This window comes from Esox lucius, chromosome 7 (assembly GCF_011004845.1).
Source record: "Esox lucius isolate fEsoLuc1 chromosome 7, fEsoLuc1.pri, whole genome shotgun sequence".
Lineage (NCBI taxonomy): Eukaryota > Metazoa > Chordata > Actinopteri > Esociformes > Esocidae > Esox > Esox lucius.
The window spans coordinates 9,958,976-9,976,547 of NC_047575.1; the positions used below are offsets into that span (position 1 = coordinate 9,958,976).

Below are 17,572 nucleotides of genomic sequence, written 5' to 3' on the forward strand. Positions count from 1 at the left end.
ACGTGAGCCACACACTGACATGGGGTGGGGTTAATGATGATGTCTGCCGTTAAAATTAACACTTTAATATTAATGTTAACCCCACTAAACCGTTGCTTAGGCGTAAACAATACCCGCTCTCTTGAGAGGCCATCGAAGATATCATACTGGTGCGGGGCTCATTTTAACACCCCTACCCTTTCTGTCAAAAAAGTCACAAACTGACAAGCATCTCTTTCAGAGATGTTGACTTGCAGGCGATAAATGCTTGTGTGATTCCTCAATTCCCAGTGGTGCCCAACCCAGCCACTATCCTGTCCTTCATTCTGATACAAAGTACTACACTGTGGCGGGTGTCTGTTCAGCATTGTTCTCTGTGCCCCAAACACAATGACTCACAGTATCTCTCTTCATTCACGTTTGACGGTAGGCAGTACACTTTTACTCGACTGCACCAGGGGATTTTGTGACAGATAATATGGACAAATGTTTTCAAAAGGATTTGGTTCATGTTTTTCCTTCCCTCAGCGTAGCATGCTCATTCAGTACTCAGATAAACTCAGAGCGCATACTAAGGGTCACACGGTACCACAGATGGTGAGCCTCATAGCTGCGCTGTCATTAAGCTGCAGTTTCCTCCTCCTAGACCTTGTCCACAGCAGACACCCCTTCTAAAGCCTGTGTTGATTCACTATGTGGAAGGCTGTAGTGAACAAGTGGATCATTGGATTCAGGCTATGCCATTTGTAGTGATTTTGTGGTTGAATCTTCTAGATTGCCCCCTCATTGTTCTGCACAGCGGGCAGAACTGTTGGGCACTCGTCCGAGTCGGAATCTTGGCCGAGGATAAGAGCGTTAACATTTACACTGTTTCAAAGACGTGCGCCCGGGTGTTTGCATGATTTTGGCACACTCTGGAAACATTGTGGCTTCCTGATGTCTTCTGGTGACAGAATTTAAAATGCTTTGTTAATATCCAATTTATTGGAGGCTATTCTGACGCCTGCACATATTGCTCTTATGAAGTGTGACACTCATACTGGTTCAAATAACCCTGTTTTCTTACTCAATGTGGCGCCTGATTGAGCTGCTAAGTCGGCAGCCGTCGACCCCTCCCGGTCTGGTTCCTGTTTGCCTCAGCCGTTTGACGCCTCCTGTCTGGTTCCTGTTTGCCTCAGCCGTGTGATGGTGCCTGTCTGGTTCCTGTTTGCCACAGCCGTGTGACGCATCCTGTCTGGTTCCTGTTTGCCTCAGCCGTGTGATGGTGCCTGTCTGGTTCCTGTTTGCCTCAGCCGTGTGATGGTGCCTGTCTGGTTCCTGTTTGCCTCAGCGGTGTGACGCATCCTGTCTGGTTCCTGTTTGCCTCAGCCGTGTGACGCCTCCTGTCTGGTTCCTGTTTGCCTCAGCCGTGTGACGCCTCCTGTCTGGTTCCTGTTTGCCTCAGCCGTGTGACGCCTCCTGTCTGGTTCCTGTTTGCCTCAGCCGTGTGACGCCTCCTATCTGGTTACTGTTTGCCTCAGCCGTTTGACGCCTCCTGTCTGGTTCCTGTTTGCCTCAGCCGTGTGACGCCTCCTGTCTGGTTCCTGTTTGCCTCAGCCGTGTGATGGCGCCTCTCTGGATCCTGTTTGCCTTAGCCATTTGGTGGGGCCTTCCTGGTTCCTGTATGCCTCAGCCGTGTGATGGCGTCACTATTTACAAGTTCCCTTATTGAATGCCTCACAAGCCGACGCCGACAAATCCGAGCATTACCTGCGGTCCTTTTGCCTCCCCAGGTAAACCAGGGTACACCCATCTAGCAGTCCGGTGCCGTCTCGTTTCCCCTATTAGAATTTGGGTCTCGCAGCTTGTCCCATGTGGCAGAGGGGGGGAATGGTGAAACGGAATGACTGGAATGCCCCAGGGTTTATAACCTATGCATCAGACTTTCGCGGAAGATTCGCAGTTTGTCAGTGGCAAAACATAGTCACAGATAGTGAGCCTATGGAAAAAGCCAGGATGCCAAATTTTGAGCCATAGTAAATTTTTATTGGGAATTTTCATTTAGCACAGACCATTTTAAATGGTATGGAAACTTGCATTTTCTCAAAAATCAGCAACTTTTCAAGGGGTGTGAAACATTTTGGATATGGCATCTTTTTTTTGTTGAAAAAAACTGAAATAGTTATGTTATTCATTTGTATCTTCAGCACAATGTCTTACTGTGTTTTGTCACTTGTTAATGTCATTTCCAGCAAGAAGAAACCTATTGGTCAAATAAAAATTCACCATCGCTCAAAAATTTGGCATAGGTATGAATACTTTTGGACTTAACTGTAGGTTCCCCAAGCCATGTTTGCATTCTCTCTAACTAGGCTTGCTAGGCTCCATTTTCTAAGATTCGTTACAGTACCATACTCTCAAGTTTTATACAGCAATATAAGAGTAGGCTATACATTGCTTTACAGCATTTACTATTAATTAATTGTATTTTTACTTCAGTTGCGTAAGGTTGTAAGTCTGCGCAGACGTAAGTTGCATAGGTCGTAAGTCGGTGACTACCTGTATTAAATATACAGCTAGACATCATTAAGCATTGTGTTAAACTGACTAACATTTCTTATTATGTTTACCTCCACCACAAATAGCATCTATGAACTGTATGGCTTTTACCACTGGCCGTTTTAACAACTTATTAGCCATTTGTGAATGACACTGATACAATAACTATCAATATTGGTGACAATAACTGACTTTTTCGTCAAGTGAAAAGACGGGAGAATCGTGTAGCCAGCGATGTTTGTCTATCCTGAACAAATCCTCTTTTGTTGCTGGCCGTTTTAACAGCTTATTAGCCATTCGTGAATCACATTGATACAGTAGCTATAAATTTAGGTGATGATAACTGACTAGAGAATCGTGTAGCCAGCGAAGTTTATGTCAATCCTGAACAAATCGTAATGCATAATTTTAAAATCCAACAGAACGGTTTTATTTTAGGCTTCCTATAACATAGCTACTGAAGGTCGTAGCCAGTGAAGTTTTTGTCTGTCCTGAACAAATCCGAAGGCCTAATTTGTTTTGACTGTGGTGGGAGTCAAACGCAGGACCTGTTGTTCCATAGTCTGTGTCGCTAACCACTATGCTGTTTAACAAGGGGTAGTCAATCAATCAGTGACTCACTCACTCACTCACTCTGTTTCAGAGAATGTGCAGCGGCTGTTTTTTCCCCATTGGTTTTACACATCTCCATCAGGTAACCCTTGTTAACCAGACTAACCCAAGTTTGACCCAAGTTTTTTGAGCCACCACGGCAACGTGATTTGCCTGTATGCAGAGCCTGATTGTACATGTACTGTAAGTAGTTTGTGATCATCTTAAGAAGCTAGTTCAGTATATTTCTTTGTCTTTTTGCATAGCACACTAACTATTCACGTGCTGTGTTTACTACTACATTGCTGATCTGGGGATTCATGTGTGCCATGTTTGAACTGCACTAATGTTGCTGTTCTTAGACAATTGCCACGTGCAATGGTTTGTTTGACATCAATATTTTATTCATAATGAGGATTAAGTGCGAGCCCGTAGTATAGGCTTAAATGTCAGCGGAGACAATTCAGTCGGTTTATAATTCGATCAGTGGATGGATCTTCACCAACTGATGTGTTATCTGTTTCTACAAGTACTGTACCGTGTGCCTTAAATGTATGTAGGTTTTCGGTTTGTTTCCGTTTTCTTCCATAGGGACCTTGATTTTTAAAGGACATTACTTATTTGGCTAAAACAAAACACACAGCATTAAGCCTGTGTCAGCAGTCAAGCATGGAGGAGGTAGTTTGAGGTATATTTTAGCGAATATTGTGGAATTTGTTGGCAAATTGACCTAACATAAGGAACCATGAATTCTGCTCTGTATCAGAATGCTAATGAGGTAATCTGTCCGTTAGATAGTGCTCGATTTCAGCATTGCCTGTAACTAAACAAAAGTCAGTAAGTATAACAATATTGTCTAACCTACCCACTCAGCCTCGCTTTTTGTAATATAAGGTGTCCTGACAAGAAAGATCAGACCAGACAGCATTGGGTGTCAAAATATGCACACACAAAAAATACAACATTTGAATAAGGGCAACATCTTACACTAAAAATCTAGCATGGAAAGGGAAGTTTGGGCAACATTCTGTCTATTGAAATGCATCTTTATAATTGTCCAACTAACATCTTTAGAGAAAGCAGTATCAGAACAGAGAGTTATGAGACTAAGGTGTTTCTCCAACTTTAGAGTGCTGTCTGCTGCGGCTGCTGGGTCCAGCTCAGGACGACTCCTGCTGACTAATTGCTTACATCTGTGGGCCATTATTGTTCGCTCTCTTGCACTTACTCACTTTATTCGTCTCTTTTTACAAAATCAATTTCACTGAATAAAACCTCTGGAACATGTTCCCTATCTCTGACTCCCAGCTGACAGAATTAAACGATTCCCCCCACCAGGAAGGGACTTGTCACGCTACAGAAAATAGAAATGTCGGTAGGTGCTAGGCAGCTGGGCGATTACTCATTCATCATACATTCTCCGGTTACCGTACCTGGAAAAACAGGTTGAACGCCTAGCGGCTTTGTCTGGTCTAAAAACAAACTGGTCCATTTTTCTCAGCCCCACTGAATACTTTCACTCCCACTGGTGTACTCAATACTCACCCTTTGACGAGCTCCACCACGATGAAGTCACTGCCGTCTCCAGAGTTGAAGAGCAGGAGGCCGTCTGGGCTGGTGGTCTTGAACTGGAAGAAGAGGTGCATGGAGGTGTAGGCCTGCAGGGTTGAGAAGGCCAAGTAGCTAGCCCGGCTGTGGAAGATCACGGGGTCGGCCACGATGCGGCGCATGCCGAAGCGGGCATTGAGCTCGCAGTAGGAGATGTCTCCGTTCTTACACTGATCTAGGTAAGGTATGCCGTTGAACGAGAGGGCCTGCAGGTGCCCGATGAAGTTGGATGGCACCACGGAGATGAAACGGCGCTCTGTCATGATGCCGGTCTCGATGTTGTGGAACTCCAGCCGAGTGTGGGCACCAGTCATGTGGCCTGGGGTGGAACAGATCCGTGTTGATGGACAGACACGGAAGTATTATATACTGACATATCTTTCGAAAACATATATTTTAATATGTGCCTAATTATTTTTAAACATATACTCATATATGTATTATATGCAGTGGCGTCGTTAGCCCTGGGTGTGCGGGGCTATAGCCCTGGTTCTCAAATGGACCAAAAGCCCCGAATATATTGTGATCCTAGCGACGCCTCTGATTATATGTATTACTAATGTATGGCCATATATGTCATATATTTACATATTCGATTTTGTCCGTTTTCAAATATGTTTTAAATATATGTAAATATATTTACATAAATTACACAATTATAATTGGTAATATGCATTTAGCATTTATATAACTGATATATATATATATATATATATATATATATATATATATATATCCACATTTGTATTGTTTCCTGTCATGTGTTTATTATGTAATCTAGTTGTTTCTCTGAAGTCCTTAACAGATAGGAATGGCATTTATGATACTGTGTTAAAATGTGTGCATATTGTTTTCATAATTTTCATAAGTCTCTTTTTCTCTGGAAAATAATGTCTTGAATGTTAATTCCATGTTGTGTTGATGGGAATGCTTAAAGTACTGCATATTAATATATTTCATTATTTTAACACGTAATATTCAACATTATATGACATTATGCATTATGATTTTGTGAGAAGCGCAAGTTGTATATTTCATAAACATATACATTGCACATGTATGTTGAGAAATCCTCTACATATATGTGTTTTCCGTGTGGGATACCACCACAAGCACACAGGTCTGGTATATCATGATATCACAGAGCTCTAGAATTATGACAACTACAAAAATCCTGACAATCACAGATAACTAAAATAAGGACAATTAGATATGTTGTGTATCTTGACCACAGGGACCTAATGTTATAACATTCACATAAATCTACTATTATGGCAATCAGAGCGATCTAGAGTTCAAATCAGGCCCAGTTCCACTCCATTTGTTCATTGCATCCCCCTAATTATGACAATCACAGAGATCTAGAATCATGAAGATCAGCTATTTAGTATATCAAGACAGTTACAGAGATCTAGTATATCAAGACAGTTACAGAGATCTAGTATATCAGGACACTCAGAGAGATCTAGTTTATCAGGACACTCACAGAGATCTAGTATATCAGGACAGTCACAGAGATCTAGTATATCAGGACACTCACAGAGATCTAGTATATCAGGACACTCACAGAGATCTAGTATATCAGGACAGTCACAGAGATCTAGTATATCAGGACAGTCACAGAGATCTAGTATATCAGGACAGTCACAGAAATCTAGTATATCAGGACAGTCACAGAAATCTAGTATATCAGGACAGTCACAGAGATCTAGTATATCAGGACACTCACAGAGATCTAGTATATCAGGACACTCACAGAGATCTAGTATATCAGGACACTCACAGAGATCTAGTATATCAGGACACTCACAGAGATCTAGTATATCAGGACACTCACAGAGATCTAGTATATCAGGACACTCACAGAGATCTAGTATATCAGGACAGTCACAGAGATCTAGTATATCAGGACAGTCACAGAGATCTAGTATATCAGGACAGTCACAGAAATCTAGTATATCAGGACAGTCACAGAAATCTAGTATATCAGGACAGTCACAGAGATCTAGTATATCAGGACACTCACAGAGATCTAGTATATCAGGACACTCACAGAGATCTAGTATATCAGGACAGTCACAGAGATCTAGTATATCAGGACTGTCACAGTTTCCATGTGTCACTGTTTGACTCTCTGCCATGTTACCTTCCACAGTCACATTGTCCACAGACAGCTGCAGGTTTTTCCCACGACGCACCACCTTCACTGAGTGCCACTCATTGTCATTCAGCTTCTGTCCTGCTAACAGCATCTCTGGGCCTTTACCTGTAGAAAAGAAAGGACGAGCTCCAGAACACATTCATACAGCACATACCTTTCAAAGCATTTCCTCTTTAAACAGATAAAAGATACATCTTGATACACCCTGCTTTAAGAGCTCTGTCAATGGTTGTAAAACAAGCTATTCGGTTAGATATGAGAGGGCTCATGTCACAATTGTACCATGCAGTGTCTCCAGTGGAGTGCTAAATGTTTAGTTAATAGCTGTATTTAATATAACATCTGCAACCAGATTGGGAGACCGATTAACCCCTCAGACTCCCAGATAACAACAGAAGTTTCTTGAGGCTTGGCTAGTGGATACACTTTTACAGCTCTAGGATTTCTCCTAAATCCTTCGCCCCCCCCCCCATCTCTCAAGGTTTGGTTTGAAAATAGGTCACAATGCGGAAGCTTTGCCACTGCAGCGCCGTCAGCCCTGATCAGTGGCGATGCAACAGGCCGACACAGCAGTTCAAAGAAGTTCTGACATGGCTGGCCAAGCTAATTGGCCATGCCTAAGCCGGCCAAGCCCCCAGGGGTTTGTCTGTCTAATTGAGCTCAGGGTGTATAAAAATCACAGGGGACGGGGAAGAGGACACTGGCTGCTACCGGGAAGCCGCTGCTGATGACATCCGTTCGTTTCAGAATGCTCCACTGTTTCTTCCTCGGAGAAACTGAGGCTGCTGGCTTGAGGAGCTTAACAGCAGAGCAAGTGTCTCTGCAGGGGGTTCCTACCTACATTATCGATCGGCGGTGCAATTATCTGACAAGCATGGATGCTGTGGGAACCTTCACTCCTCCTAAAATACCACATTTTAATTTTAATGCAACGTGTTTCACAAATGACAGTTATTCTCAGAAACTGCCAGGCAGAGAAGTGATTGTGCAGTGTGAAACCTTGCATTTATTCACAGAGAGGAAGAAAAAAAAAAAAAAATGACAGTATATTGTCTGTTTTAATGTCTATTACCATGTCTAACATCGCTGTTTATAAACTGGATGGTTTAAACCCTTAATGCTATCTGGCAAAGCAGTTGTACTTGAGCCTGCAAATGACAGGTATTCTTTTATTTTTACTGTTTACTAATTGTGTTGATAACCAATTTATAGGCCATATTCCACACACCATCTTGGGCCTTTAAGCTTTATTAATAAATAGGTAGTTTTTCTGTCCTGGCTGACAGCTGTGGTAAATAATCTAGGTAGCCTGGCTTCTATATGCTGATTGGCTGACAGCTGTGCTAAATAAACTAGGTAGACTGGCTTCTGTATGCTGATTGGCTGACAGCTGTGGTAAATAAAGAAGGAAGCCTGGTTTCTGTATGCTGATTGGCTGACAGCTATGCTAAATAAACTAGGTAGCCTGGCTTCTGTATGCTGATTGGCTGACAGCTGTGGTAAATAAAGAAGGAAGCCTGGTTTCTGTATGCTGATTGGCTGACAGCTATGCTAAATAAACTAGGTAGCCTGGCTTCTGTATGCTGATTGGCTGACAGCTGTGGTAAATAAAATAGGCAGCCTGGCTTCTGTATGCTGATTGGCTGACAGCTGTGCTAAATAAACTGGGTAGCCTGGCTTCTGTATGCTGATTGGCTGACAGCTGTGATAAATAAACTAGGTAGCCTGGCTTCTGTATGCTGATTGGCTGACAGCTGTGGTAAATAAAGAAGGAAGCCTGGTTTCTGTATGCTGATTGGCTGACAGCTATGCTAAATAAACTAGGTAGCCTCGCTTCTGTATGCTGATTGCCTGACAGCTGTGGTAAATAAAATAGGTAGCCTGGCTTCTGTATGCTGACTGGCTGACAGCTGTGCTAAATAAACTAGGTAGCCTGGCTTCGGTATGCTGATTGGCTGACAGTTGTGCTAAATAAACTAGGTAGCCTGGCTTCTGTATGCTGATTGGCTGACAGCTGTGCTAAATAAACTAGGTAGCCTGGCTTCGGTATGCTGATTGGCTGACAGTTGTGCTAAATAAACTAGGTAGCCTGGCTTCTGTATGCTGATTGGCTGACAGCTGTGATAAATAAACTAGGTAGCCTGGCTTCTGTATGCTGATTGGCAGACAACTATGGTAAATAAACTAGGTTGTCTGGCTTCTGTATGCTGACTGGCTGACAAGTGTGGTAAATAAACTAGGTAGTCTGGCTTCTGTATGCTGATTGGCTGACAGCTGTGGTAAATAAACTAGGTATCCTGGCTTCTGTATGCTGATTGGCTGACAGCTGTGCTAAATAAACTAGGTAGCCTGGCCTCTGTATGCTGATTGGATGACAGCTGGAACATATGAACTATGTAATTTGGGTTCTGTATGCCAATTGGCTGACAGCCATGGTATAAACATTATCTAGCAATTTTTCTGTATGGTGATTGACTGACAGCTGTGGCACTTAAACTATGTAGCCTGGCTTCTGTATATCTGTATATTCTGATCGCATTGCTTCAATCCTAAGAAACAGCCATAGCCATATTATATTGGACATATACAACACACCCTCTGGACTTGTTGCTTAAATAACCTTCAGGTCTTGGTACGACCCACACTCATGTTCGTCTTTATTGACTTTGGGTTTCTGTTCACTATATCCACACAACACTGAGCAGGTGGAGGGAGGTAGAGGGGGATATTTGCTGAGTGGAGATAGGACTGTTCATCTGAAGTGAACTGTGCTTGAAGCAGTGCTGGTCTGGTCTCAGAGGTTAGCTCCCCCGCTATCTAATTACCAATGTTCAGCCCAAACACCTACACTGTGCTTCAGCAAAGAGCGCAATCCCACCAGGAACCTCAATACACAAGTTGGAAAAGTTGGCAAGCAAGTGATGTAGTGGTGGGCTGAAAAGTATTCATTCTGTTGTGTCAGAAACCATAGAAATCCCTCAAACACCCCAAGCAGAGGTGCTCTTTTAAATATAAACCTTAAGTACAAACCTTGGAGCCCAGGTTCACAACTTAACAGTAAACACATTTTGGAGTCTTTATTGTGTCTGGGAGTGACACTGGACTGAGTAGAAAAAAGAAGAATTGAACTAATCCATTGCTGGATCCTGTCGTGGTGTTTAGGTGACTTTAGGTGATTTTCTACAATCACAAGTATTCTGCTTAAAGAAACTTGGAACCTGACCTAATCTTAATATGACTCAGTATGTACTTTGTTTCATGTGACTCAAAATGGACTTAGTGTTGTTGCTATATTAGGAGTAAATCTAGCTCTTTGCCTTAATTATTTAACTCTGCCACATAAATGTGTGATGTAGAGTCATACTGGAAAGGTTCTCCATTTTGAAACAACAAAATGCATAAAATATTGAATAACACACATTAATTGTACATAACACCCATGCATGGCAGTCTGGGTTAAAGCCTCGACCAGACCAACAACTGAGAAGAAGCTCATGGGTGAGAGGAAGCTAACTTTGAAGAAGCTCAAGAAAGCCCTGTGGGAGATTTAAACTGGGGAGGCATTGTCAGCACAGTTTCATTATTTCATTGCACTCAACCCCCTTGGCGGCTCGAGCACCAATGCAAGATAAGGGAGGTCGTCAAGTGAACGAGTGTGTCCGTGTACACCATCCTGAACTCCTGGTTGGATGAGCAGTGTGAAAAAAGAACGGACGAGTTGGTGGAACGCTTCAATCTTCAACACTTCAGAATCCGTCCAGAGTTGTTGCGATGAGAAATGGCCATAGATACAATTGGCTATGATGAAAATGGAGGGAAAAGGATACACTAAGATGTTTTTTTTCATTCTGTGGAATATTAAAGTTACTGCACACACCTTCTCTATGCATTACAGCAAACCAACATTCCTTATGGACTGTTTTGTAATGATTGTATCTTGATATACTGAATGTGATAGTATAGCTACTCTGTGATTCTCTTTTCTTATTAAAGATTGTTTGAAGTGTGCTTTTACTTGGCTTCACTGTGCTAGCTTGGCTTATCATACTCTGGGGAGAAAAACGACGGCGTTGGTAGCTTTAAACTCACCCTTTTCTCCCTCCATTTTATCCAGAGTATTTGATGGATATGATTTTAATAAGGCTATAGCCTCAAAGGCACGGCAATGATCCAGTACAGAGTGAGCGGGTTGAGACTTTGAACCTTGTAAGCAGTTGATGCTAATCAAAGCATGCTAATCACATTAGTTTGTGTAACAAATGGGTCCTTTTTTTGGATTTAGAAGTATAATTATAATAGGTTCAACAGTACTAGGTCTAATACATGGACACAAAAAAAGAAAGACAGTTAACACAATTTCTGTGCTTTTTTAAGGTTTTTAATCGACTGTAAACCCGTCATTTATTTCAACGGCTGATCTCTTTTTGCAATATGATGCTGTATCCTTTAACTCCTGACAGTACAGTATATCTTAATTAAGTATAACATGATTGTATTTGATGCTGTTATGTTGTAGGCTGTGTATGCCATGACCTGCGGAGCCAATCAGGACAAGGGAGTGTGTCTACCCAGAATACCCTGCTGCAGTCTGAACTTCTCCATACAGGGCAAATCAGACTGCAAAGGCAACATGAAGGAAAAAGGCTTGGAGCCTTGGCACCCAGGCAGGTACTGTGACAATTCCTACAGCTGTTAGGCCAGAATACGGCTTTAGGCACACCTTGGGCAACATTCAGCTATCATCCTTTTTACCTCCTGTTGCATATATTCTGCATGTTCCTCTCAATCTTTACCTCTCAGCGTACATCCAATTATGCGATAATATGGTGCCTCTAAGTGGTAAAATCACAGGGCCGTTTAAAATTCGCGACAAGTTCTGGCCTAAACAGAGGCTCTCCCAGATGGTCGAGAGCTTTAATTGAGTAGCGTTTAGTTTAACGACTGGCTAATTTTTGCCTATTTAAAAGTCAATTGAGGTTCTTTTTTCCATTAGGACTTTATTTTTTTTTTTGCTATTACATTTCAAGCAACTTCCATTCATAGGATGACTCTGCAGCCACATACCTTAGGTTGCTAATTAAGGTTAAAACACTAAAACACAGCATCCATTTGCACACGTTGTTTGCCCTAGTCTTACCTGTATAAACAGGACCAAAGCAGGTGTATGTATACAGTATCACGAGTGGAAAAGTTCACCCAAAACCCCTTTGTTCTACTGCCACCTAGTGGAAGGCAGTGTGCATTACTGATGGAAGTAGCAGGGAGCACCTGCCACTGTTGCCTCAATGAGCACTAGGAACCGATAAACAGATGGTCGTTTGAGTTTGTAATTAACAAGGGACAATGTTGTAACTCTGAAGGTTGCTTAGACTAGAGAACGTCTCATCCAAGGATGTTCAGTCTTACACATTATTTGATACTTACCTTACGTTCCCTAACATTTTCCTCAGGGGAATGCTGATTACACATGGCCAAAATAACCACATTTCAACAGCATGAACAATAAAACAGACAGTAGCGAAACATAACGTTGTTCCCAACACAGTAAAAAGGATAGGAGCCACTTACTGAGATTACAGTCTATCCTGATACAATCTGGTGAGAGAGAGAGCGACATGGTGAGATAAAAAAAGGAAATTATAATTAAAAAAAAGATACACAACATTTCACATCCTTCAAGGTATATTCTGCAGTTCCTTTTTCAGACAGAGACCCCACTATCCGGGGACAAGCTCCAGAGTCCAAACCAGCCCTTTCCTCGCCACGGTGACCACACATCGCCCACTAAAACACGAGCTGAGCTCCAATACGCGCAGGAGGCCCAATCGGTCACATTACAGTGGAATGTATCGTTACTGTGATAACAGGCTCTTTCCACAGCCCCAGAAATTCACGCTGAATTCCAGGTGGATTAGTGATCGGCCTCCCGCTGTGTGTACAGTACATGTGTTAGTGGGCAGTCAGGTGGAGAACACACAGAGGAAAAAGCTCATTTTCAAATTCCCAGCCACACCGTACGCGTTCCGTCTGACGGCGTCATGCTGCGGAACAAGAGTTTGTCTCCTCAACATTGTTCCGCCTGAATAATAGAAGAGCTGCTTAGTCATTATCGCTTGCCCTCTGTCTTTATGGATTTAACGGAGCCCACCGTGAAGGCTCCCGTTTATCTACACCAGTAGTGCAGTGTGGCTGAGCGCGGCTCTGGAGCTGTCAACCATCACAGAGCAGTGGATACAGACACCCAGGGACCAGACTTCTGCAGATGTGAAGGGGGCCGTGTGAAGAGTCGGCGGCTCAAGGCTGACAACCATGTCGGGCTCCGTCACCGCTGTGCCACGGTCTCCCCACCCCACTGCCGTTCCTGGGTCAGGACACCAACATCAGGAGTCAGGGGAGGTGGCACAGCTGATCTACAATCGGGGTTTTCAAACTGCCATCAGTATTGGGTGACCAAATTATTTAAGAATTTTTTTGGTAATACTCTTTCTTTTTTAGTTCTATGCCCTTTTTCACTCCCCAAATCTGTGATATCCCATTAATGTATAAGGCCCTGCTTTGCCTTGGCAACTCGATGTTGAGATGTGTGTCCTCTAAAGCACATTCACATAGCGCTGCTCACTCACCCAGGGACTATAAACTTGAATCTGGGAAAACATTCTCTGGCCACAATTGAGCTTATAGGTGCACAATCTACCACAAGGAGGTACTAGTGCACAAGAAGCCAAGGCAACCATATTCGATTACTAGCCCTGCAACCCTAGATGATGCTGGTCAACAAAAAATTTTTTTCTACCGAACCCAAATGATAAAAATAAATTCCATCAGTATGCAAATAGCTTTGCACTTCAGTGCACTAGTAGCCAGGGCCTTAATGTTGACAGGCTACAAAAGGGCAGATGCTCTGGGCCCTACCTCCAGGGGGCCCTACCTCCAGGGGGCCCTACCTCCAGGGGGCCCTACCTCCAGGGGGCCCCAACTTTCAGGGTGCACTGACCAATTATAATTATTTGTTTTTTGGGATGCCCCTAAACAAAAGTTAGTTAGGGCCCCAAAAGTATACATGCTCAAATTGCAAGTGAAGTGTTTAGAAAGAATGTGAAAAATAGCAGAACACTTGCTTTAAAACTTTTTTCCTGAGCTTAATGGTCAAATGTGTAGAATAGCTGGATTACTAATGTCAGTGATTACGCAACTCTAGAATGGCACACGGCTCTCAATAACATAATTACTCGTGTCTTCACTAAGGGGCTTATAATATTTGGAGCTCGTTGACATTAAAACGTTTGAAAACCCGTGATCTAGAATAACCGCTGAAACATCTGTTGAACACCAAAGCAATAATTTGTGTCGTGACAAAACAGAATGTTTCTAAGTGAGCTGGTCTCTCTGGTTGCCTGTTCCTTAGACTGCAGACAAAGAACGTTGAAGGGCTGAAAGGGTTGAGATGGATCCGCTTGGGAATGAGCCGGACAGGGATAAGGGGTGAGAGACGTAGAAGAAGGGTGATAATGGTGAGAGAGGAAGAGGAAGGAATTGAGGGAGAGAGACAGAAAACCTCTAGAGAGGTGGAGGGAGACTGTGAGTGAGACAGAGGAGACAAAGAGATGGAGGGAGACGGTGAGTGAGACAGAGGAGACATAGAGAGATGGAGGGAGACTGTGAGTGAGACAGAGGAGACAAAGAGATGGAGGGAGACGGTGAGTGAGACAGAGGAGACATAGAGAGATGGAGGGAGACTGTGAGTGAGACAGAGGAGACAAAGAGATGGAGGGAGACTGTGAGTGAGACAGAGTAGACATAAAGAGATGGAGGGAGACTGTGAGTGAGACAGAGGAGACAGAGAGATGGATGGAGACTGTGAGTGAGACAGAGGAGACATAAAGAGATGGAGGGAGACTGTGAGTGAGACAGAGGAGACATAAAGGGATGGAGGGAGACGGTGAGTGAGACAGAGGAGAAATAAAGGGATGGAGGGAGACGGTGAGTGAGACAGAGGAGACATAGAGAGATGGAGGGAGACTGTGAGTGAGACAGAGGAGACATAGAGAGGTGATGGGAGACGGTGAGTGAGACAGAGGAGACATAGAGAGAAGGAGGGAGACTGTGAGTGAGACACACCACGAACACCCCCGTGAACGACCGCAGTCAGCGCTGTTCGCATTACCCAGGTTGACCGTGAGTTTGACCCGGCCGCCGTCCAGCTCCAGGCGCAGGGTGTCCGCTGATTCCTGGGAGGTGGTGGCCACGAGCAGCCCGAAAGCCCTCTGGGACATGAAGCGCAGCGCCACGTCCTCGGCCTCCGTGTGCATGCTCACGGGCAGGGTCACCTTTAGGTACATGCTGCCGTCGTAGCTCAGCACCGTGGCCTCTGTGTGTGTGTGGGGGGGGGGGGGACAAACGGGGGGATATGGCGTTAACCAACGTCTTATCATCGGCAATGGTGAGAGGTGAGAGAACTTCATTACAACTGATGAGATTGGATCTTTGCTGAACATTATCTAGCAGTGTTTTTCCACAGCGCAGTCGCCGGTGAATCTGTACAAAGCCCTGTACAATCTTTACATTATCGATAACAAAATGTTAGCAACATTGTTAGCAATATTAGATTGTCAAAATTTTTTATTTTTGACAATCTACACAACCTACTCTACAGTTTCAAAGTGATATAATATACAATCATCTGTAATTACTGGGACAGTGGCGCAAAGTGTTTTTTGTCTCTATATTCTAAAAGTTTGGTTTTGAAATGTTAACAATAACTAAGTGGTATTAATTAACCACTTTTATTGTAATGGGTGTTTAGACTTTTGCCTGTTGGTGAGACTTTGTTGCAGTTTTGGGCAACAACACTAGATGTCAGGAAAAGCCTGTGACACACCAGCTAACTCTGTTATGTGAATCCTCTATAACCCTTCTTCTCTAATGGATTCATATTCAGGCCGCAAATAGGATGCGGATGCCATTTATATTCTTCATAATTGTAGCAGCAATATGGCTTCACCAGGGCCATCTTCCTTTCTTTGAGATGGATCTCTGTGATTGAGGCTTATGGAGCGCCGGCGGAAAACTGATGAATCGCCGATACAGTGATACACAAAAAACACCAAATCACCAATAAATCACTAACGGGCTGCCAATTCACCCCTTGAATGAATTGCATAGAAATACTAAATCTGTATGAACTCTCATAAAGCCTTTGTCTTTGTTAGGGTCACAACGCCACTGCAAGCGGAGACACTCGCTCCCGTTCTCACCGTTCTCACAGCTGGGGCCCAGGTAGCCTGTGCTGGTGCAGTCACACACGTGGCGGTTCCAGCCCTCCCGGCACTGGCCGCCATTGGCACAGATGTCCCTCCCACAGCGGATGTGCGTTTCCCTGGTACAGAAACTGCTGACGCCGGAGGCGCTCTGTATCTCGGCCAGCCTCCTCAGGTCGCGGCTTCGCCCATCGATGAACAGGTCCCGCACACAGCCCACATAGCCCAGGTTGAGTGGCGCTGTCCAGACCTCTGGTGGGAGGACGAGTCCCTCCCGGTCCTCGGGTAGACCCCCGAGGTACATGTCCCCGTCCAGGTCTAAGACCTCGCTGCCCTCGTTGGCGGAGAACGGAGCACTGCGGCTGTTCACGGAGATGAAGCCTGAAAGCGATTCACAGTGTGTAAGATTCACCGTGCGTAAGATTCACCGTGCGTAAGATTCACCGTGCGTAAGATTCACTGTGTGTAAGATTCACCGTGTGTAAGATTCACCATGCGTAAGATTCACCGTGTGTAACGCGGCCAAATGGTCAATGAAACCGGTGTCCGGTTCTCATCTTTAAATAGCGAGCTGCAAGCTGTAAGCAACGCCTGCTCAAGTCACTGGGCCCGGCTAATGAGGAAGGCATTTCCCCACACGAGGTGTCTGACAGTGTAATTGGCCACTTGCGAAATAGGTTAAGGCAATTTACTAAATGTCATACATAGATTACAGCAACACCCCGCCCCCCGGAAAAAAAACAACGGAAGACTTTCATTAAAACGGCATGCGTGCACAGCGTCTCTGATTGTGGTGAAAAGAAAATGGGAAAATGAGCTAAAACAAGACCCGTGTGGGTTGAATGAACCTAATGGCGGCGTTCGTCACCCTAGCTATTCCCGTCGTCCAGCCACTAAATTACAACCGCAGGTGGGGCTTCTCTTACCGTTGCGCCCCTCTCTCTGGAAGTCCACGTGGCACCACTCCCCGTCGTTCACCCGCTTGTTGCTGGCCTTCATCTTGATGCTGCCTGAGCCCATGTCCATCAGCAGGTACAGGAAACCGTCCAGGAGCTCCATGGCAAAGTAGTCGGCCCGCGGCTGTCTGTCTGGCTGCCGGTCGGTGCCCCGCGGCCGCCCGTCCCCCCGGCTGAACAGAAGCAGTCCGCCGGGCTCCGTGGTGCGGAAGTCGAAGGAGATGGATCCCGTCTTCTTGGTGTTCCATCTGGGGAGGGTGAGGTAGGAGGCGGGCGTGTCGAAGGTCACTGGCTCCAGGGCCGCCACGTCCTCGCAGCTGAAGGTCAGGTCGCCGTGAACGGTGATCTGCGGGTCCTTCTCGGCGGCCAGACGAGACAGTTCCAGTCTGAACTCGTTGTTCTTGTAGACCACCTGCGGTTACAGAAGAGAGGAGCTGGGAACGCTACACGGTGAGGCGGTGGCGGCGGAGAGACCTTCCTCT

At 44.6% G+C, this 17,572-nt stretch overlaps 1 protein-coding gene across 10 annotated transcripts in view; it reads right to left on the reverse strand.

Moving 5' to 3' along the window:
• The window catches only part of nrxn2a (neurexin 2a), a 240,832-nt gene that overhangs the window by 138,616 nt on the left and 84,644 nt on the right, over positions 1-17,572 (reverse strand). For 8 of the 10 annotated variants that reach the window (XM_034293174.1, XM_020048376.2, XM_034293180.1 and 5 more), the window contains 6 exons: positions 17,061-17,502; positions 16,132-16,515; positions 15,042-15,245; positions 12,446-12,472; positions 6,863-6,982; positions 4,654-5,035 (listed from right to left, as the gene is read on the reverse strand). In XM_034293174.1, coding sequence (XP_034149065.1) covers positions 4,654-5,035; positions 6,863-6,982; positions 12,446-12,472; positions 15,042-15,245; positions 16,132-16,515; positions 17,061-17,502 — 1,559 coding nt within the window. The remainder of the gene's footprint in view (positions 1-4,653; positions 5,036-6,862; positions 6,983-12,445; positions 12,473-15,041; positions 15,246-16,131; positions 16,516-17,060; positions 17,503-17,572) is intronic. The other 2 variants (XM_034293178.1, XM_034293175.1) reach the window with 1 other exon arrangement.